Source organism: Lagopus leucura, unplaced genomic scaffold, assembly GCF_019238085.1.
Source record: "Lagopus leucura isolate 7727_CA_CO unplaced genomic scaffold, USGS_WTPT01 Super-Scaffold_100157, whole genome shotgun sequence".
NCBI lineage: Eukaryota > Metazoa > Chordata > Aves > Galliformes > Phasianidae > Lagopus > Lagopus leucura.
Window position 1 is genome coordinate 3,318,551 of NW_024962334.1, and position 21,841 is coordinate 3,340,391.

The following is a 21,841-nucleotide window of genomic DNA, read 5'->3' on the forward strand; positions in this document are numbered from 1 at the left end:
CCCCCACTCCCAGCATCTCACACTGAGCACAAAGCAACAGTGGGTTTGCACAGACTGAAATGTGGTGTGGTCCAGGTTTGTCAGTGGTACCTTCTCCAAAACAGAGATGCCTGTGTGCTTGGATCAGGCTTCATCTCTGCCAGCAAACTGGGCTGTTTCTGGTGTTTCTCAGTGCAGGAATGACATCTCTGTCCTGCTTAGCTGCTGGAACGCCTTCCATATCAGCTACCACGTTCCCCAGGCAAGGCTCATGAGCTTGGGTGCTTCAAGGGCATTTTCCTGTCTTGGAGGCCAGGACAGTCTAAATTACTGGTACACTGAAGCCCCAATGGCTCAGCATATCCATCAGGGTGAATGGAAAGAGTGGAGACTGTTTCACACCTGGGCACACAGGAGGTCTTTGGGAGACTGCAGAGTCAGCCAAATTGCTGTGCTCCAGATGAAGCCTCTTGGCACTAAATTCCCTTTCCTCCTTGGGTTTCCAAATTCTCTTTTGCCTTTATTCTCGCAGTCTGTGCCACCGTTACTGCTTAATCACCACTGTTCTTCCATCAGTTGAGGTGGTTTTGCTACAAGTGCTGATTCCTACTCCTTCCTATGCCCTCCCTTAATTAGTGCCTTTCTTTTGCTCTGACCAAATTTGTCTCGAGTCAGTTCTGAACTGGCAGGGATTGGGTGCTGTTCGTGCCAGGACATCTGGGAAGGATGGGGGGAAGGACCCACCCTGAGCATGTGCTGGATTAAGCTGAGCATTGCATTTGCCTGCTCTCTTTTGTTGAATGGTGATAATGAGGAAAGATTTACAAGTCTGGATGAAATTCAGTACTGAGTGAGAACAGCAGGTGTCCAGATGTGTTACTGTACCTCCGAGGTGTTTATAAGCAAACCTGCTGAAGTAAGAATTAGTGGAAATTGACATCTCTGCTGGTATCCATGTTTCTATAAGCTTGTTCTTGAGCAATGACAGGCTTGGTCAGTAATGGTCCAACTTGTTTACATTGCTGTTTGAAAGTACAGGCCAAACAGCGTAATGCATGGGACATAGCCTAGATCTCATGGGCTTCCTAAAGAACAACAGCCAGTATCACACACGTGTGTGTGTGTGTGTGTGTGTGTGTGTGCATATATACATACACACAGATAGACACCTTCACATGTAAGCTGGCTGTACTTGCCGGGGAGAATCACACTACAAGGTGCTCTTGTCTGAGATCTGAGCACAAGCATTATCTGATTTAGCTTATAGATTCTCCAAATACATAGACAAGGCAGTGAGAGATGATCACATGAACTGAAATTCCTATGGGGTAATTTCTGCAGCTCCCTGGAACAGCGTGCATTTCATTCCCATACCTCTCTGCGGATGGAGAATTCTAAGTGGAAGAGATGGAGATCTTCTAGTTCTGTGTGGAATGTTAAAAACAAAAATCATAATATACTTGAAAAGACACACAGACAGGTGACAACCTTCAGGAGGCTAGGCTTCATTAGCTCTCTTCAGACTTTTTCAGCACTTAGATGAAAGATCAGTGGAACTTGGAATACCCAACATCTGGAGAATAGTTGATACGGTAGTGTTAATTCTTTCAGCTCAGAATGCCTCAGTGCCACAGAACTGCTGGCAGCTTAGAGCAGCATTCATAAAAACAAAAGCACTGAAGGGCAGGTGGATTATAGAAGATGACTTCTCTGTATCCTTGGGCGTGTAAGTGAGCTGAAAGTAGACAAAAATTGCTTTATCTGATCATTTCAAAACACTTTTTTTTTTTTTTCAAACTATCATTACTTACCACTTTTTTGTTGTATTTTTATTTATTTTATCTTTTCAATTATTCCATTGCATCATCAGCATACTTTTAAATCATATGTGAAAATGTTAAGAGTATAGGAGCATACTTATAGTGGAAATAACAAGACTTTGGAATAGAAAATGTTCTCATTAAAAACCCTCCTGAGATGATATAATTGAATTACTCTGTAGTCATTGAAAATAAATGGAAGATTATTTAGGATGAGTCAGGAAATATATTGAGACATGTACTACAGAAGTCCATCCTATAATGGTATTGGGAGATGGAACAATAATTAACCCAATCAGTCTTTCTCATCTATTGTTCTGTGGATTTATAAGGTCTGAAATCCTGTGAAATGAGAACACTTTTTGGCTGATTTGAACTGCTAATAATTTCAGAAAGAAAAAAATTGCCTCAGCCTGAAAAATGAGTGAGTCAGACTAGAAATCTAATACAGCTCCAAAAGGCTGGGAGTGTATTTCTATTGCCACCAATTGTAATTCTTCACCCCAGGAGAATACGAGAACAAAAAATTGCATTATTAAAATTCACTCACTGCTGTGAGGAATAACTAATACATAGGTTCATCAGTACATGCTTGTGTTTGATAGCTAACAGGTTTCATGCCTGATCTTTTCTGAACAGCTGATTCAATTTGGGAGTAATTGTAAGTAATAACACTTCTTGCACTTGAGTGTTCTCTCTCCTTTTTATCTTAGTGCTCCAGCTCGGTTTTCAACACTTAGTGAAAGGTGTAAATAGCAGGATATAGCTGGAATAGAGGAGAAATTATTGTATTTGGCCTTAGATGGATTTACAAACGTCAGTCACAAGTTGTGAGCCTTAGGCCTGGAGTCCTCTGCTGTGTAGAGTGGATGAATTTCTCTGCCACCTTCCTCAGCTGCAGAAGTTCCACTTGTGTTGTGCATCCCTGTTAGTACAATACAATGGTTATTATCAGTCAGTTTCTGCTTTCTGATACTAATGCATTAGAAGTGAGCCAGGAAACTCCCCAAGCTCCACATACACTTCATCAGAGCACGCTTTCCCACCAAGAAAACTGATGCTCACCTCCATCCAGTGCCCCACACAGCACCAGCACGACTCTGGTTTTGTGATACCATTCTTCTACATGCTTACAACTCCCCTCATACTCCTGCCTTTGCCCTGTGATTCTCTGCCACTCGTTACAGGCATTGGATGCATTGTATATTCTTTTTTTAGCTTGCACTCCTGGTGAAATCCTAGAGAGCTTTTCGGAGTATTAATTACTTTTCTACTGAGAATTTAAATCAGCTTGTTTGCACATGGCTTAGCAGGATATTTGAGTGGATCATTCCATGTATACTAAAGCGTAAGATGTCTGAGAAGAAGCAGTAACTATTTTTTTATTTGAGGTCAATAGATACATAGATAATGGCTCTATTTGTCAGGCAGCTGGAAAATGGAAAGACAAAATAAAGCTCTGAAGTCTGAAGTCAGGCTTCTGTATTTGTGCAAGCACATTAATATCCCAAGTCATAGGTTTGTAAAGCCGTAACATAGGAAGTAGTTCCTGGAGAAAGCAGAGAGATCTGCTTACTGGTCAGTACTTTTGAAATCCAATCACACTACCTGCTCCTTAAATAAGTAACTTCATCACATAACATGGTAATAGCCATTGCATTAGGATGTAAAATGTAAAAAGTTATTAGCCTAACAAGCCCTCTCATTCTGCATCCCTGAAGTAGCAGAGCTTTTGTGTTACTGATGTGATACAGTTGTTAAGTCATCCCTACACATAACCTGAGTTATCCTGAAGTATGTGGCACAGGTCATGCAGTTAAAGGGGTTGATCCTCAAGTTACTGAAGACCAATTCTGCCATGTTGTAAGGGATGCATTACAAACTTGTTGTGGACTGATTTGTGATGAAGCAGTTAAAGATCTAATCTAGAGTGAATTCTGTCATCTAAACTGCAAATCATCGTGCTTTCAAGAGTTCTTTTGAAAATCTCATTTCTCCCCCTTCTCATCAAGCGTTGTCCTTTACCTGTCGCTTTCCCTCATCTCTGAAAAGCTGGGTGCAACGCCTACAGAATACAATACAATGGCAGCCTCTCAGAGTGTGATGGCGTGTTTTGGCTGAGACTTGAAATTTTCACGTGCTTCCTTAAATTTTGGAGGGTTGAATGTCTTGAAATGCTTTTTTCTCTGCTTATTGGATAACTTCCAGTACCTTCTGTGGGCCGGAGCACCGTAAACACAGGTTTTTTCGCTTTCCTATGTCCAGTTCTTTACTCTGCTCCCAAAAACTTAGGTTTAGATAGCATTTAAAGAATCCGAAGGAATTTAGCAAGTCAGGTTTGAAACCCCACATCATGTTCCTCTGAGCAGAGCTCTCAGCACTGGGCTGAAATTGGGCTCACAGAATCACAGAATGGCCAGGGTTGGAAGGGACCTCAAGAATCATTAATCTCCAACCCCCCTGCCACATGCAGGGCCACCAACCTCCCCATTTAATACCAGACCAGGGCTTCTTTTCATTTGTTTTCCTGTTGTCATTCCTCATCAGTCCAGTATCAGCAATAAGGAGGATATCTTCCTGCCAGCTTTGTGCTTAAGGATGTTTAGGATGTATGGATTCATCCTATTATTTTGTGTGGCTAAGGACTGTAGATTTGGCCTGGCCCCCGGACCACAAGAAGTAGCATTTAATCCACCACCTCTCTTCAAGAGGCAGACTGGACATGAAGATACCTGTTAGGAGGCTCTGAATGCCTGTCTACACACATCTTCTTCCCTGTCAGTTTGCTCTAGGTCTCTCCTTACTGTCCATTTATTGTGTATATATGCCTGTATTCGCACTTGATAACAAGCATGCTTTAATGTAGTACCCTCTGGAAGACTTGGGCAGCAGCTGTCTCTGCTGATCTTTCAAGATTAGCAAAGATCTGTCACACTCCTTGATGATGAACAGTTTTCCACCCAGAAAAGCAGCCAGGCAGAATATCAGAACACCATGTTTGTTTGGGATGTCTGATGACTTGCTGAAACTGCTATAGAGCAGTTCCCTGTAGTTGTTGGGTTCTGAGCAGCAAGGGAGAATACAGGGAAGAATCACTGGATCTGCTGTGTGCTGTGCTGGGATTGCAGGAAGGCTGACAGACTTGCTGTGCACACAAATAGCTTTAGCTCTATGTTTACTAGTAAAGTCATATCCCAGAAGCACTGATATTATTCAGCTTGTCCTACTGAGCACTCGCACACCTTTTTGGCTTTTGGAAATGGCAGACAGAAGTTTGATGACATTCAGATAAGAAATGCAGCTGCGTTTCTGATTCAGGACAACGAATGTGAGCTTTTCCGGGAGCTTTTCACAACCTTCCCACCAAACATAAAAATCTTCTTGAATAAAGAATCTTCCTGACCATCTTTGATCTATGAGATGCTTGGTACAACTAAAGTGGAATCTGGTAAGAATCATTTGAGTTTGAACTTCTATAAAACCACTGCTCCTCTTCACCTTAGGTAACAGCAGCTACAGAAATTATGTAGTGTTTCTATTGCAGAATGGCTGTATTTTCTTCTACTTCCCTCTTGCCTGTTCGGAATAATATGTATGAAAGTTGATTATCTTCAGCATTTTGAATATGTGAAGACCTCAGTAAATCCCTAAAATTGTTATTTTAAAGTCAAGGCCACTTCAAAAATTATTTAGAGCTAAAAATAGTGATTGTATTGTAATAGAGCTTATGCATATCCTAACTCCAGATTCCTGCTCCTACAGTGTACAGTGTTGAGTTAGGTATGGTTTCTAGTCTGAAGAGATCACATCACAAACAGACCAACTGAGAGTACAATAACAGAATATATGAGCACTGTTTGCAAGCATTATGATAACTTAATGTGTTTACCCCTTAATTCTTTAGGAAGTATTCAAGCAGGCAGGAATCAGTCACCTGGAATGGCAGAAGAAACAACAGACTGGGGAAGGAAAGGCTCAAGTTAGCAGAGAAAGGAAGTGGAGGAAACAGGACTGAGGAGCTACTGGGCTGAGGCTCTGGCAGGCACACAAAAAACAAGAGGTGGAATAGAGGCATGACAAGATCTATTCAAACCAGGGAAATACTGCAGAATGGCAGTATAATCCAGAGATATCATTAGCTTCTATGGAGGCTGAACAAGCAATAGCTGCCCAGCTGGGTCCTAGCAGCTGAATGGACTGGAGATCTTTTCTCCCCGTCTCCCCAAACCAGAATGAGCCCAAGATTTTCCATAGAGGCAGAGAATTCACTGCTAGTCATTCACAAAACTGGGGACTCTTCTTTTTTTCTTTCTATCTATCATCACAGTGCTATATAGGAACTCGAGTTTTATGATGTAAGATACGCCTGATGTTTTACAGAGAAGCTTGCTGTCCAGTGCATGGTGTGTTGGAAGAGATACATGCTCAGTGGTTTCAGAAAAATGAGATGTTTGTTCATTCTTTCTGAAAAAGCACTACTATAGATTTAGTAATAAAATTCCAAGATTGTTAGGTAGTTACTTCAGTATATTTACAGTACTTGGTTCTTTTAAAAGTGCAGATCGTATCTCTGATCACTCTGTTCTGTTTGCCAGGATTTCTGCAGTGCAAATAGGGAAACTGTCAGGCAAGAATATTTTTACAGTTTATTTTTCTTCGTCCTCTGAAGGTCAAAAAGTGTTTCCTATATATAGGTACTAAAATTGTTGAGGATTGGCTCTGAGGACTTTTGAAACTGTACCTCTGAAACATGCCATGTTTTGAGAGGGATGCTTTGAGCCAGTTCCTGACCCCAGGCTATTGGGATTCTTGTTCTCTGACCCCAAATAAAGTCTCTTATTAAGGAGGAAGAATAAGTTCACCCTTGTGTTTCAGTGGTCGCTGATTTCCATATCTGAGGTTTTGAGAAAGTAAAAGATGGGAAAGTAAAACTAAAGGACAGAGTAAACCACTCCAAATGTACTGGCCCCTCTCAGATGTCTTTGTTCTGTTTGTGATTTAGCATAACATACAGAGTAGTTTGATATCTTCCAGTCCAACACTGACTGCCTGTTCACACCTATGTGGAGGACTCTACCCATGCAGAAAAAGCGAAACAAGCTGCATCCTTACACAAGAGTCTTCCTGAGAGAATGAAGACTAAAACATCTTCATGCTGTCCAGACTTAAGATTCAGAGTCTTTCTCCAGTGCTGATCTAGTCAGGAAGAGATTGTCAAACACGTATTATCTCCATCTTCTTTTAAACGCGTCTGACCGTTGTCTGTGTCATGCATAAATTTGCTGTCTCTTTGCATTTATGTTTGAAATGTATTTACTTCGGTGATAAGCCAAAGCCTGTAGATGGGAATATTCATACTAAAGGAAGAAACCAATTGGGTCTCAGGTTTGTGTTGGCAATGCTCATTTAAGGTATTGGTCCCTTAAATACTTGCTAAACTGAAGAGCATTACATATTGGACAGAATGAATCCACCAGCCTAAAAAGTCTGCTCAAATGCTCAGGAAGATATCACTCTCTGTTCCTAGCAGCATGGGAAAATAGCCATGATCTTGACATCATTTCTTGGATGGATTTCATCATTTCTTGGATGCTAGGAGCATGTTCCCATTCTTTAATTTCACTAACTAGTGGCTGCCTTAGTTAACCATGGCAAACTGCTGTAGATAGATCCTAGAGTATTGCTGGTATGTAACTGTCTGTATTTTTTTGTTGCTTGCAGGATAGCAGAACAAATTGCAACAGATCACGTGAGCTTAAAGCATTTCTAAATAAATCCTTATCTTTAATGTAGGCCAGTGAATGTTTGAATTACTTCCTTTCTTCCTTTCTGGGACCGAGAGCAGTTTAATCAGTAACTCTTTCATTTTCATGCATATGTTTTGGAAGGAGAAAACAGGGTGCCAGAAATACCTTCTTTTCCTTTGGACCTTCTTTTTCATCTACAAGAGAAGGGAGGCAGTTCTGATAAAGATGAGATTTGGCTCCCCTTGAGTTTCATTGGCACTCACACCGTATGTTCCCATATCACAATTTTGGTGGGTTTTGAGTTCATCCAAACATGTTGCCGTTTTGTGGGTGTTTCAGTCTTATTCTTTTCAAGCTGTAACAGTTCTTTTCTGTTTTCCACAGACTGTTTTTGAGAGGAATTGTCAATCTGAGGACTGTGCTGCTGATCTGAAACTTCAGGGCAAATTACTGCTATCTAGGTGAGTAGGTGAACTTTTTCTTTTTCTTCTTTCTTAGATGCTGGTACACCATTTATTTATGTAAGATGTGTTCAAAACTCAAACTACAAATGCAGACATCTTATTCCAGACTAGGGTGTTGGTGATGATATCATGTCTAGTGCAGTACGTGTGCACAGAATCAGAACTGTGGTATTGGGTTGGGTGCATGCACAGGGCAAGACCTGTTCTCAAAGAGTTTGCAGTTGCAACAGACAAAACCAGTGATAGCGTAGTGGAGAGGGAGAGGGAAGGTTAATTCCGTCCAAATAAAACACCAACGTGGACCATATCATTTTTAAAAGATGATAAAATACTGTTTGTGACATGGTAGAAGTAATCTGCATGGAGAAAAGCATTTTTGTTTAGAAAAAGTGTCATGGAGCCTTTGTAAAAATTATGTTTAAGGGTGTGATTTTTTTTTTTGCCCTTTTTAATTTCTGAGCTTGTATTTTTCCTAACTAATTCTGCTCCTGTCTTTTTGTGAGTACCTCGGAGGTGTCTGATTTCACTTTCTTCTGAGATAATAAACCTAGTCAAATAGACCAGAGGTAAAATTTATGTTCTGTCCCTTGAGACTGGTGATCCTAGGAAAACGCCTATTGTTTTGCCAGGACAGTTATTCAATTTCTGGATAAATCAGGCTAAAGGTGAACTACAAGCACCGTTTCTGTTTCCTTTTTTTTCCAGCTTTTTAGCACATTTTTAGAAATGGGAAATGCTGATGTAAGTGATTTAATTGTGTTCTAGAGGTTTTACTGTTTGCAGATGCTTGCTTTGCTTCAGGTCAGGAAAGAGAGGGGAAGAAATTCTGGTTGTTAAAAAAAAAAGAAAAAAAAAAAGTAATAGGAGATGTGCACACTTTATGAAAGTGTACAGCATGCTGTAACTGTAGTTGGAGAAGAAACTGAACCAAAGTCAAATCCATGAAGTTATGGACTTAGCCAGACACGACTGAAGTCCACAGGAATGTTTTGGGGGATTGGCTGGGAGCAAGGTTAGGTCTCAGGTTGCAGTGTACAAGCTTTGTCTGTGGTTAGTCTGGGTTTTTGACCTTTCATTAGGTCTTTGTAGTGAGAAAAATGTGTTTAGAGTAGAGGTGGAAACCTGTCTGTGTGTACTGGGGAAGCGAGTGAGGGGGTTTGTCCTGCAATTGATGAATAATCAATTAAAAGCGCATTATAAAAACTTGTCAGCCACTGTGCGGGAATCAGTAAGAGCTGTACTTGTGACTGGAGTATCAGACTGTTTACTTTCATGGCTGTTATTTATGTTATCCTGACAATATAAAAGCCACAACTGTCAAAAAAGCTGAGGATATTCAAATGCAGCTTCTGTGATCGTATAGCGAAACGTCGAACGAGCGCTCTCAAGCTGACTTTGTTCAGTGACATTCTGAAGTTCTGTTTGAAGTAAACAGGATGTCATAAAATCTATCACGTCCACACAGAATGGGTTTTCTTTAGGTGAAGAGCTGCATGAACTCCAGCTGTTAAGAATCATAACACAGTGAGTTATGTCTGAAGAAAAGAGATTTTTTTTTAGCGGTCTGTAAAAATTCAAAAGCATGCGTAGATTCTGATTGTAGAGGACTGGTCCTCTTGAAGACTGTGCTCATCTTTTCAGCGCCATTGATCTCATGCTAGAGACCTCAGACTTTTTTCAGGTACTTTGTGTTTATGCTAATTGTGTGTAAAAAGGTTTGTTTTAATGTGTTTGTTTTTGGAAGAGCGTAAAAGGTGAGTCTTACTATTGGCAGCTGGGAATTGAGTGACTTTATTAGCAAAATTTTCACAACGCCTTATTTTACACAGTTGTGTCAGACTGAAATTGGTTAAGAATGAAATAAATGGAATGTAGCTAAAACAGGTGCTCCAGTAGATTGAGGTGAACAGGATGTCTATGGGAAGACAGTATGTGCAGTGTGTCAGGTATACAGCAGCTCTTTGAAGGTCTTTGCTGGACGCGTGGATAGGGTGATGTGGTTGAGATCACTTACCTGACCTTCAAAAAACTTTCATTAGGATTTATCCCCAAAGATCCATGAAGAAAGTAAGTTGCCCAGGCTAAGAGGAGTGGTGGTTAAGTGTTACGACCTAATTAAAAAGCAGTCAGCAACGGGAAATATAAGCAGTCTGTTTTCCTGTAGGGGAAGCTTCCACAAGTGTTTGAGTTGTGGCCAGAGGTATTCATGCTACTCAGAAATGATTGGGGAAATCTGCTAAAAATGAGTAGCAAGGTGGTAAAGTTTGCAAACCATATCGAGCTGTTGGGGTAATGAAAGAAAAAATGAGGAATGTTTTTAAGCAACCTGTGGCTAATCTGTGGAGTTTGCTGTTGAGGATGTTGTAGAAGTTGAGAATTTAAATGGTAGAGAAATGACTAATTTAAATGCTGGAAGCTGCAGAAATATATCAGGGGAATAACATGATATGCTGTCCTTGTTCTTCTATGGGCCTCTGTTTTAGACATGGTTGGGTATAGAATCACAGAATCACAGAATCGTAGGGGTTGGAAGGGACCTCCAGAGATCATCGAGTCCAACCCCCTGCCAAAGCAGGTTCCCTACAGCAGGTTGCACAGGTCGGCATCCAGGCAGGTCTTGAGGGTTCTCTGCTGGGTGGACGGACTTATTCTGGCTGTTCTCACAATTTTTTTCATTAATTTGTAGTGTGTTCGAGCCAAAAGCTGTACAGAATGCTATATACTGTAAGGCATAGTTTTGTCCATCCCAAGCTGTCAAATGTGTGCTGTTCAGAGCATTTGAGCTCATATTACGTTATCGTCAAGAGAACTGCTTGCTGAGGTCACGCTCAGGAAGTCAGGAACTACACAAGCTCCACCAATTTCCAGTTCACCTGGGCTATATTTCAATCACTAGGCTTACCCAGTGGATTAGGACTGCACGTGGCTTTGAAGATACTGAGCATACTGAATGACAGATCTAATGTGGCATTTCTTGGGACACTCCTTCTCTCCCTAAATTTTAACCAGCCACCTCAAATGGGGGCCAGTTACTCTGAGAAATAACAGACAGCATGACCAGGTGACAAAAGTGGTCAAACCAAGCAGATATATGTGTGAGTTGGAAACTGCTGTTCTGACCAGATACAGCTGGGTTTGCCTCGTTGTTTCCTGTTGTTTCTTGTTGGAGCTGCTGCAAGTGGAAACTGTGCTGCTGGGTGAGCTGAAATCCTTCCCTGTGCTGCTGGTAGTGGGGAGGAGAGGAGCAAAGGGCATCAGAGTGGAAAATAATGAAGCCCTAATAAAAAATTTAGAGATGATTTGGGTGGGTGATAAGCTTATGATTCCAATGTTCTGTGTTTTTTAAAGTATTTCTACTAGAGTGAAAATTGTCCTTGGAAGTGTGAGCTGAAGACTGAGGTTCCATGCTGCAGTGGAATAAAGACAAGCTCATAGAATTGCACTTATTTTGAGTAGAAAAGGGCATGTTTTCAGTTATCAAAGGAATCCTATTAAGGCTCAATTTCAGTTTACAGATGGATCTCTTTAGGGCTTGTCCTCTTTCATTAGCATACGTTTGTATGTCAACCCACCACAATTCGTTGTAAGTATTGTGGGATGATGTAACCAGCCTCTTCTTGCTTGTGGCAGATGACATGAAGGGCAGGTCACAGAGTGCGGTTTGGCAGACTCAGACTGGAGAATGTGAAGAGCTTCCTTGCATGGGTGGTTTGTGCTGCACTGGGGAGAGGTGTGCAGAGATACTAGATTCTGGCATTCTGGATTCCAGGACTTGGAGAGTCTGGCCTCATCTGCGGCTGAGAATAGTTCTGTGTCGAAGAGCAGGATGGCTGCTATGGCCTAAAAAGCACTAAAAAGCAATCAAAGAGTGTTCTGTTGGCTGTTATTTTTAAATACATTGTTTAATTTTATGAATATATTTATTGCATATCATACTTGACTTGAATGCCTCACTCTGTTTTCTCAACACAGCAGATGTCTTCTCCATCAGGCTTCTGTAGCAAATACCATGTTTTTATTGAGACGGTCCGTAGCTGCTTGTTTAGAAGCTGAACTGCATCTGTTTCCTCAAGATGTGTTGGGGAAAACTATGAAATGTGTGTTTTGTGAAGGATTAGGCTTCCCTAGCCTTTAAAGTCTGTTAATCCATTCCTCTGGTTCTTTATATGGAAGGCAAGCACTCTGATCTTTTAAGAGTAATTACTTAAAAGGGCTGAGAGAACAGAGTTCATGTGGACACAAATCTGGTTTTGCTCCAGTGTCTCATTTGTGCAGACAACTAGCTACAGAGGTAATAGCAGTTTTCAAGACCTGTTTATACCTCTGTGGGAACCAAGTGAAAATCATGGAGAAGACATCCAGGTGACAGTAAGGCTGTTTGGAAAAACAGACTTTCTTCCTGCTGTAATAAAGCAGCTTAAAGAACAGAGCAGAATGGCAGGTTCCTGATTTAGGGAGGAAATCCTGTCTCAATGTGTACATGACACTGACGGCTCACGTGCTGCAATGAGTAGAGCAGCTTCACAGAAAACAAACAGCAGCAGCAGAAAGATGCTGCAGCATGGTAGGGAGCTGCTGCATTCCAGCCTGAGCTGTGTGCGTGGTGTGTAAATTAAGGTTGTAAGGGATGGGTCAGTCAGCCTCCTGGATGGAAAAAGATGTAATCAGTATTGCTGAGCGATTTCAGGAGAAAGTTGGTCTTCCATATATTTACGTGATGTGAGGTTGTCCTCATCTGTCATTAGAAACAGCTTTACTCACCCATTGGAACACTTATTCTTACGTTTGGAATATGCAGCCTTTTAAACACATTGGCTTTGGAACTTCTTCAGATGTTCTAGATCACTTGTTAGATTCAAATTTATCTTACTTCCCTACAGACTAGTTGGGATTCATATCTGTACTTCTGCAAACTGTTTATTTTGGAAAAGTCAAATTGGAAGTAAAAGCTGTTGAAAGCCAAAGAGGCAACAGGTGCATTTGCAGAGATTTTTAAGGTTTTGCAAATTGGTTTTATTTTGCATTGGAGTGAAGGCTTTTTTGTGTGCAGTGGAATTTTGGGGAAATGTCCTTTTCCAGCTAAAGGTCAGGCTTTTGATTTGGGCCATCTCTGCTTCTGCCAGTCCCTCTGGAATTAGACAGAGGAGAGGCAGAAACTCGGTGTGTCAAAAATTTCATCTAGCTTGAATTGTTTCCATTTTAATAAAACAATGATTTATGAAGAAAAGATATTTTCCAGATATCTCCTAGTTAGCTCCATAGAAGCTTATTTTTTCCCTTTCAAGTAAATTCCTTCCGTGGCTTACTAAAATATTAACATGTTTTCTGCCAGTACTTCTTTTGCTTATATGATATGCTTTATCTATCCTGCATATGTCTCTGCTTGAGTGATCTTCTGAGGTGTAACCTCAGAGCTAACCCAGGCCTCGCTGAAGACACCTGCGTCACTGTTTAAGGACTTGTTGGATGAGATCTCCTGGGAAGCTGTCCTTAGAGACAAAGGAGTGGAAGAAAGATGGCTACTCTTCAAGGCTGCCTTTCTGGGAGCACAAGAGCTCTCTGTCCGTCAGAATAAGAAGGCAGGGGAGGCAGGAAAGCAACATGGCTTGGCAAGGACCTGCTGATCAAACTGAGGGGAAAGGAAGAGATTGTACCAGCTGTGGAATCACAGAATGGCAGGGATTGGAAGGGACCTTGAGAGATCATTTTGTCCAGTCCCCCTGCCAGAGCAGGAACACCAAGATTAGTCACACAGGAATGCATCCAGGTGGGTTTTGAATGTCTCCAGAGAAGGAGACCCCACAGCACCTGTGGGCAGCCTGCTCCAGTGTTCTTTTACCCTCGCCGTGAAGAAGATTTTCTAGTGTTTATGTGAAACCTCTTATGCTCCAGCTTGTACCCATTGCACCTTGTCCTGTCATTGGATGTCACTGTCGCTGTCAGGAAACAAGGGTATGTCAACTGGGGAGAATATGGGGATGCTGTCCGAATTTGGAGAGTGGGGATTAGGAAAGCCAAGGTAAAGTAAAGAACTGAACTTGGTGAGGTATGTTAAAAAAGCAAGATGGGATTCTATAGTTACATTGGCCAGAAGAGGCAGGCCAAAGAGAATGTACCTCCTATGGTAAATGAGACGGGGGAACTGACTGACAGATATGGAGAAAGCTGGGGTACTAAATGAGTTTTTTGCCTTGATCTTCACTGGCAGCCAGGATTCTTATATTTCTCTTGTCTCTGAAGCTCGCATCACTGTGCTTCTAGGTGGGAACTGGGGGAGTAAATCCCTGCCACTGTAAGGGCAGGGCAAGTCTGAGACTGCTTCGTGAGACTGAATGTACACACATATATGGAGCTGGGGCTCCCAGGGTCCTAAGGAGCTGACTGATGTGGTTGCTGAGCCACACTCCATCATATTTGAAAAGTTGTGGCTATCAGGCCAAGTCCCCAGGGACTGGAAAAAAGTAAACATCATTCACATTTGCAAGAAAGGGGAGAAGAAGGACCTGGGGAACATTTGGTGGGTACGAGGGGGAGCAAGCAGCTTGGAAGGCCAGTGGTATCCTTGGCTCCATCAGAAGAGGGGTGAAACAGGGGTGGCCAGCAGGGACAGGGAAATGATTGTCCCTCTCTCCTCTGCCCTTGCCCCATCTTGAGTACCACATCCAAGCGGGAGGAAAGATGTGGAGCTGTTGGAAAGGGTCCAGAGGAGGGCCATGTAGATGATCAGAGGGCTGGAGCGCCTCTCCTATGAAGACAGAGGGAGCTGGGCTTGTTCAGCCTGGAGAAGAGGAGGCTGTGAGGAGACCTCATTGCAGCCTTCCAGTATTTTAAGGTATTATAGAAAGGATAGGAATCAACTTTTTACTTGGGTGAATAGTAGAACAAGGAGGAATGGTTTTAAATTCAAGGAGGGAAGGTTTAGATTGGATGTCAGGGGGAAGTTCTTCGCAGAGAGAGTAGAGAGGTGCTGGAACAGGCTGCCCTGGGAAACCTGACCTAACACCAGATTTGGAGCTTGGTGTCCCTGTCTGTGGGAGGGGGGTTAGAACTTGCTGATCCTTGGGGTCCCTTCCAACCCAAGCCATTCTGTGTTTCTATGACTACCCTGCCAGTTTACTGAGCTTTGGAACAATTCCAAAGTTTATAAGCATAAGCATGATTTGTATTAGTGGATAAAGAATAATTTCATATAAGTAACTAGATATGCAACTGATAGAGGCATGTGGTTATTTTGCAAATATTATGCATGGCCACAATAAAGAATATTTTCATGAACCTGTTAAAATCAGAGGTCCTCCTTATGGTTCACTAGACAGATGATCAGACTCTAAGCACCTAGATTTAAAGAATGAATCTCAGCAATTTCATATTCGCTTGTCAAATTATTGCAGAACCTGAACTGAAGGAATCCAGAAGCTGTAGGAAAAAAAGCATGTGTTACGACAGCTTTGTCCAATTTGTTTTTCACCAGCACAAGATGTGACAGCGTAGACCATAACTGAGTGCAGTAACAATGCGAATGTTCAGTGCCTTCTAAAGGAAGGAGAAGTAACATCAAATTCTGGTCAGAAGGATTAAAACTGCTCAAGTGTATCTCATGAATACAGTAGACTTTCAAAGAACTTTTTTTAAACAAAAAGGTTTTCACAGGTCAGAGGCTTTCTAAACCCATGGAGAAAAGCTGCAGGATTGTGATTTAATGTGGGAAGCAAAGTTGTTTCATAAATTTGACCAGACTCACGCCTCAGCACTTATCTTCCTTAGATCACACAACGGGATTTTGTTTCCAGAGAGGCATCACATTTCATGGCCTGCCCCTTGTGGTTTTGTGCCTCTGAAGTGCATCTTAACAAAATAGTCGTGATGAGGAAAAACAATATCCTTTCATTTGGAGCTTAATTACACATTCTGATAATATCTGCTTTTCCCTTCCTCTTCATTCTTTGCAGATTAATTTGTTTTCGCTTATCTTTCATTGCACAAACACTTTCAATAATATTTTTAACAATCTATTTACCCTCGACAAGCTACTTTAAATAGCAGAGCTGGTCAAATGGAGCTAGTTTGCTGCCTTGTGAAGAACAAGAAAAGAAAAACGAGCAAATTTAGCATGTCTATTGCTGGAAAAGTGCTCATAAGCTTTCAGTCCAGACCACATGTGCATAAGGCTGTGTACTGGCATGGATATTCCCAACTTTTGGGATGCAGATACCAAGCTTTAACCCAATCCCTTTGCAGTCATGTACTGCCCAAAGGTTATTTGGTCTTGCCTGAGTACTGAGCCAACTCCAGATATTTTAAAGTGCCAAAAGAGTGATTACAAGGGAGGAGGAATGGAAAAATTGGAAGAATGGAGTGGTTGTGAGTAGGTTGCTTCCTGCTTTCTCAAGAAATCTTCTTTCACTCTTTGATTTTAAGTGATTTCATACAATGTAATTTAATACTACCTCAAAGTAATTTGGTGCTCTGTGAAGGTTGCTATGAAAATGCTTATACCATTATATCAAACAATAGATACAGGCCACAATGTCCCTACCTGTGTGACCTGATGCAGGCTACCTGCTTTAGCAGGGAGTTTGGACTCAATATCTCTTGAGATCTCTTCCAATCCCTGCAGTTCTGTGCTTCTGTGAAAACATCATCATGACACACTGTGCTTCACCCAACACAGTGCCATCAGGGTGCGAAATTTCAGGTGTAGCATCTCATGAGTGCTTGATTTCTACAGAGCTGCCAGATGAAAGCCACGTAGGAGTGGAGAGAGCCTGCACCCAGCCTCTGTGCACGTCACATTTGAAGTGCAAGTTTACATCTGTATTAATGATAATTTCATTTTTTTGTTGTTGTTATTTTTTTTCCTTTTGTTTTTGATTATTTAAAAAACAAAAACAAAAAATTAAAAAGAAAAGATCTTCTGCCTTATTTGTAATTCCTTAACTGATATTTTATTCTGTGGCCCATTGAGAATGAAGGGAGCTTCAGACACTATCGCTCAGCTGTGATGCTCAATCCCACCGCCCAACATTCAGGAGACTTTTCACTAGGAATCACCTAGTAAATCGGAGAGGCCTCTGTAAGCAAATGCCAGGGCCGAATCCAGAGAGGTTCAAGTTGGATATCAGGAAAAATTTCTTCTCAGAAAGATGGGTGACGTATTGGAAGAGACTGCCCAGGGACATGGTGGAGTTGCTGTCCCTGTTCAATAAATGTGTAGATGTGGCATGAGGGATGTGGTTAGTGGGCATGGTGCTGTTGCGTTGGTGGTCTTCTGAGGTACTAGATGACCTTAGTGGTCTTTTCCAACCTTAATTATTCTGTGATTAGCACATTAGCGTAGATTAGTGTGTTTGTAATTCTGTTTGGATGTAGGTCTATTTGATGAATCCAGGAAAGAGAGATCTAGTTTCTAACTTAAACTTTTATCTTTTACCTACAGACAGTTGCTAGCGAATTGAATGCTGCATTTGCAAGGCACGTGGAAAACTTTGCTGTAGCAAGCACTTCCAGCATCTGATTTGCAGTTTCCTGAAAGGGGAACCCAGAAGAGCCTGCAATTAATCAAGATGTAGTACAAGTTGCATAGGGAGCACCATCTCAGGAACAAGTGAATGTTTCCACTGTTGAGGGTGAAAGGGGATGAAGGAATGGAATTTTGGTTTCCGTTTAGCTGGTTACATGCAGAGCTTCATAAATCTCTCCCAGAATTAATAAATAAGGCCAGTTTGATAGCTCTGGGCAGTCCCTTCCCATAGCACTTGGTAATACCTTACCATGTGGTTGGTAATAGAGCCTTCAAATGATGAATGGTAGTGAACTACAGTAGTGCACTGCTAACACAGATTCCTAAGTTGTTGTTTTAATAACAGGATACTGACTGCCAGTTAGGGACACCGTACAAGCCAATCATATAACTCCTTAAATGCTGCTGTATGTTCATTTTTGCTTGTTTGTTAAGAATCACTTGAGTTTACCCATTGGAATAGAATTTTTCTGTTTGTTCTCTAAACTAGACCCTAAAAAGTTGTGATTTTGCACAGTTTACATTGATTGTTTAACTAATGTATAGCCTGGCCTTCTTTGTGAACATCCCAACATCAGTGTTTTATGGATCTAAGATGGTTCTTGCTCCAGCAACCAGAGTATAAAGCTAACAAAACAAAAACTTAACATCTAGCAGTTCCGTCTTATATGAGCTTCCTCCAGTGGTGGATGGCCTTGATACACTACAGACCACAGTGCAAAGCAGATGCATTGTTGTTTTGGATTTACAGAATATTTCTTGACTGATAGTTAGCTGCGTGCATGCACACACATTTGTTGTAAAGCTAGCTATGTTAACTTTTTCTGTAGCGTATCCTGCAACTACAAAATCTGTTAAAGCTGATTTTTGTTTCAGATCACCAGGAAGATCCTCTTGCTGGTTCTGCCTGAGCTGTTGGCTTAAAATGAAGGAAATGGGATGGTGTAGATTTATGCTGGTTATCATGTTCGAGGTTGAGATGTAATTTACTCTTGACATATAACACCTGCTACTGCAAAAAAAAAAACTTCCTAGAATAACAAACCTGTGCTGCTTCTAAATTTTCCTCTCTAATTAGCTGCCTTTCATTGACCTCTGAAGGTGACTGATGGATGGGGCACTGGTCTTTTTCTCTCTTGTCAATGCTCAGCTGACTATTTTTTTTTAAATTACATATTAAACCCCAGCATTCCAGGAATGAGGCAAGTAATCAAACCTGTCTCATCAGATTTTAATAGGCCTGTTTCTGAAGGCATGAGTTCTATGATAAAACTGTGGTTTGCGTGATGACTTTGATTTTCTGATTCCTAGAAACAATATTTTGCAAAGTGCTGCTTGACTCATTCTCAAACTGCACTTCCTTTCTATGGCTTCTGGAAATCAATCTTCATTTCTATTAATATTTCTACTCTGGAACAGCCTGCTCAGAGAGGTTGTAGGGTCTGCTTCTCTGGAGACATTCAAATCCCACTGGACACGTTCCTGGATGACCCAATCTTGGTTTTCCTGCTCCAGCAGGACACGATGATCTTTTGAGATCGTTTCCAATCCCCGACATTCTGTGATTCAACATTACTCTTCCATTGGAAAAATACATCGATTTTGGGTTTGTTGTTTTTTGTTTTGTTGTTTTTCCACATCAGGCTGATGTATGCAACTTCCAGCTACATGCCAGGCACCATTTATCTTCTCCATTTGTTTCTGCCGCTAGTTACTAGCTTTTGTTTGTGCTCTCACCTTAGGACACATATGCTCACACATGCACAGACAGCTGTCTCAGGAGCATAGTGTCATTGGTTTGCCGGACACAACTTGTTCTAACAAAAGATGTTGGTGTGTTTGCATTTCTTCAAGGGTGAAAGATTAGATTAGAAGTTCTGGAGATGTTCGGCCTGATCTTGCTTTCATGTGACAGTTCCATAAACCAGGGTAGCTTCACTCAAACCAAAAGCTACTTGCTAGAATAAACACAGAAAACGGAGTTGGCTTCTTCCCCATTGTCTCTTAAGTTCTGTTTATAAAGGGTTTTGAACATCTGGGTACAATTGAAATTACTGATAATAAAAAAGAGAGGCAACGGATTTCTGCAGTGCAATAAGATAAGCAGTGTTTTGATGTGGATGCTGTGCCCTGCTCTGTACTTTCTACTTAAATTGGAAGACACTGGTGGCGGTAGTTGTATCTGTGGTGTAGTTACAGGGGATTCATCTGGATGAATTACATTTGAGGAAGAGAATTTCCAAAGGAGCCTTCAAAACGTGATAACCAGTTGTAACTGTAAAGCACTCTGTTTCAAGACTCATGAGAAGAAAAAATAACTTCCTAGAGTGTTGTTTTTGTTGTTTGTTTTTTTTTGCAGTTGTTCACTGCTTAAATTTATCTATTTGCTTACGTTAAGATGTAGGAAAGGTGGAAAAGATAGCGTTCTTTGTCACATCCTTGAATTGCAATGTGAGACCTAAAGAGCTGGAGGGAGGAGCTGTGCCCCACAGCACAAACAGCTCTACCTCCTCAGCTCTGGACTTGCTGCAGCAGGTGCCTTTTTCATACAGGGTGTTTGATCCCTTCCTATGGGGAAGCATTGGCCTGTGTTATTTCATCATCCCAGAGAGCAGTGTTGGTGCCGTTTTAGTGCCATGCTCTGCCAATGCAGGCCCTCTCTTCAAATTCTGTTAAGTTTTTCCCATCATTTGGACTATCTGCTATTCAGAGCAGACTGGGAAAGCAGAATTCAACTCTGGAAGCAGAAATGGTCATTAATGAAACAGGCTGCTGGGCCCAGAACTAGCTTACCATAGCTGGCTCCCTGCATCTCAGCTTGACTGCAGGAATCGGCTCTGTGAGGTCTCCTGCAGCACGTGGTAGCTGAAGTTTCTGTGCAAGAGGGGCAAGGCAGCAGTTCAGCTAACACCAAATTAACCACGGCATACAGAGTGTTTGCCTGAGTTCTTGCCTGGATCGCTTTGAGCTTTGCACAAAATGGAATGCACAGGTGATAGTGAGGCGGTGTAAGCAGGTAGCATAAAATCCAATAGCACTTCCTTCCTGTGGGGTTGTTTCACGTGGGTTGGCTCTGCTTGTGGGGCCGTTACCTCTCAGTTTTGCTTTAAGACTTAGAATGGATTCTCAGAAGATGAGCTGAGAGTTTGAGCTTTTCATTGGCTGTTGAGGTCAAAGTGTTTACAGAGCTCAAAGTTCAGCTGGCCCTTGGGTCTGTGACAAAACTCCCGAAGGAGAAAGGTTTTCAGAATTTAAACAAATATACTGAAGAAATATTTGTCAGGGAGACAAAATACAGATTCAGTATCATAGTGAATGCAAAAAACAACTATGATGCTGATTGGTGACACTAAATGTTTGGATCTGTCAGTGTTGTTCTCTCAGATCTATTATTGATCTAAAAGAAAGATGAGACTTCTTCGGCAGTTTAACTTCATCTGTTGGAGATAGGGGACAGACATGTTAGCCTTCAGTCACCTCAAGCCCTTCACCTTCATGCGGTCTGCCCCCAGCTGTGGCTTCCCCTGGCCATTGGGCAATAGCAGTGATTCATCATTCATTCAGATTTGCTGTAAGAAGAAAAAACCTCATAATATTAAAGGGAAAGTCAGTGGCCCAGACCAACAGGGTAAGTACAACCCCACTACATTCCTTGACCTATGTATGAGCTGCTTAGGCTAAGGGGAAGTGCTAAATGCTTTTTAAATTCTTTAAAAAATGTTCTCAACTACAGGAAATAGAGAAATATGTCCCTGCATACCTTTTGGAATGCAGATTATGTGTCCCTTGACCCACGTTAATAAAAACACTAGCATCTTGCAGGGTGGGGAAATGAAAAACTGCAGATCTTTTCTATTTGTTTTTCGCAGCTGGTCATCCTTCCCCCACTGGCCTTAGCACAAGGCCTTGGGATGAGCACTGACAAGGAATGTTAAAGTGCATTTAAAAAGAAATTGTTTTATCCTGGATCTTGAAAATTGAGTTTCTTTTTTTTTTTCTTTCCAGCGAAAAGCTGAATGAAGATTTTTGTTTACATTTGATGCATAGTAGCACAGCCAGTAGATTTAAAACCATGGTAGAATTGTCATCTGTGTAGCATAAAATTGGATCCTGATTTCCAGATTTTTTTATCACCTGCAGTCTCACTCGTGTGAAAGCTGCAGGTATGTCAAATTTATCTCCCTGTCCATGCTAATAATAGGTAGCGTGATGTTTTGTGTGCATCTGTGTCCATGGACGCAAAAAGGGTTGCCTGTATTTAATCTACAGATTAACCAGAACATCTATGAATTTCATGTTTAATGCACACTA

At 41.5% G+C, this 21,841-nt stretch overlaps 1 protein-coding gene across 1 annotated transcript in view; it reads left to right on the forward strand.

Annotated features, from left to right (window-relative positions):
* The window catches only part of ITGA9 (integrin subunit alpha 9), a 214,680-nt gene that overhangs the window by 108,920 nt on the left and 83,919 nt on the right, over positions 1 to 21,841 (forward strand). The window contains exon 17 of the mRNA XM_042888607.1: positions 7,931 to 8,007. Within this exon, the coding sequence (XP_042744541.1) occupies positions 7,931 to 8,007 (77 nt within the window). The remainder of the gene's footprint in view (positions 1 to 7,930; positions 8,008 to 21,841) is intronic.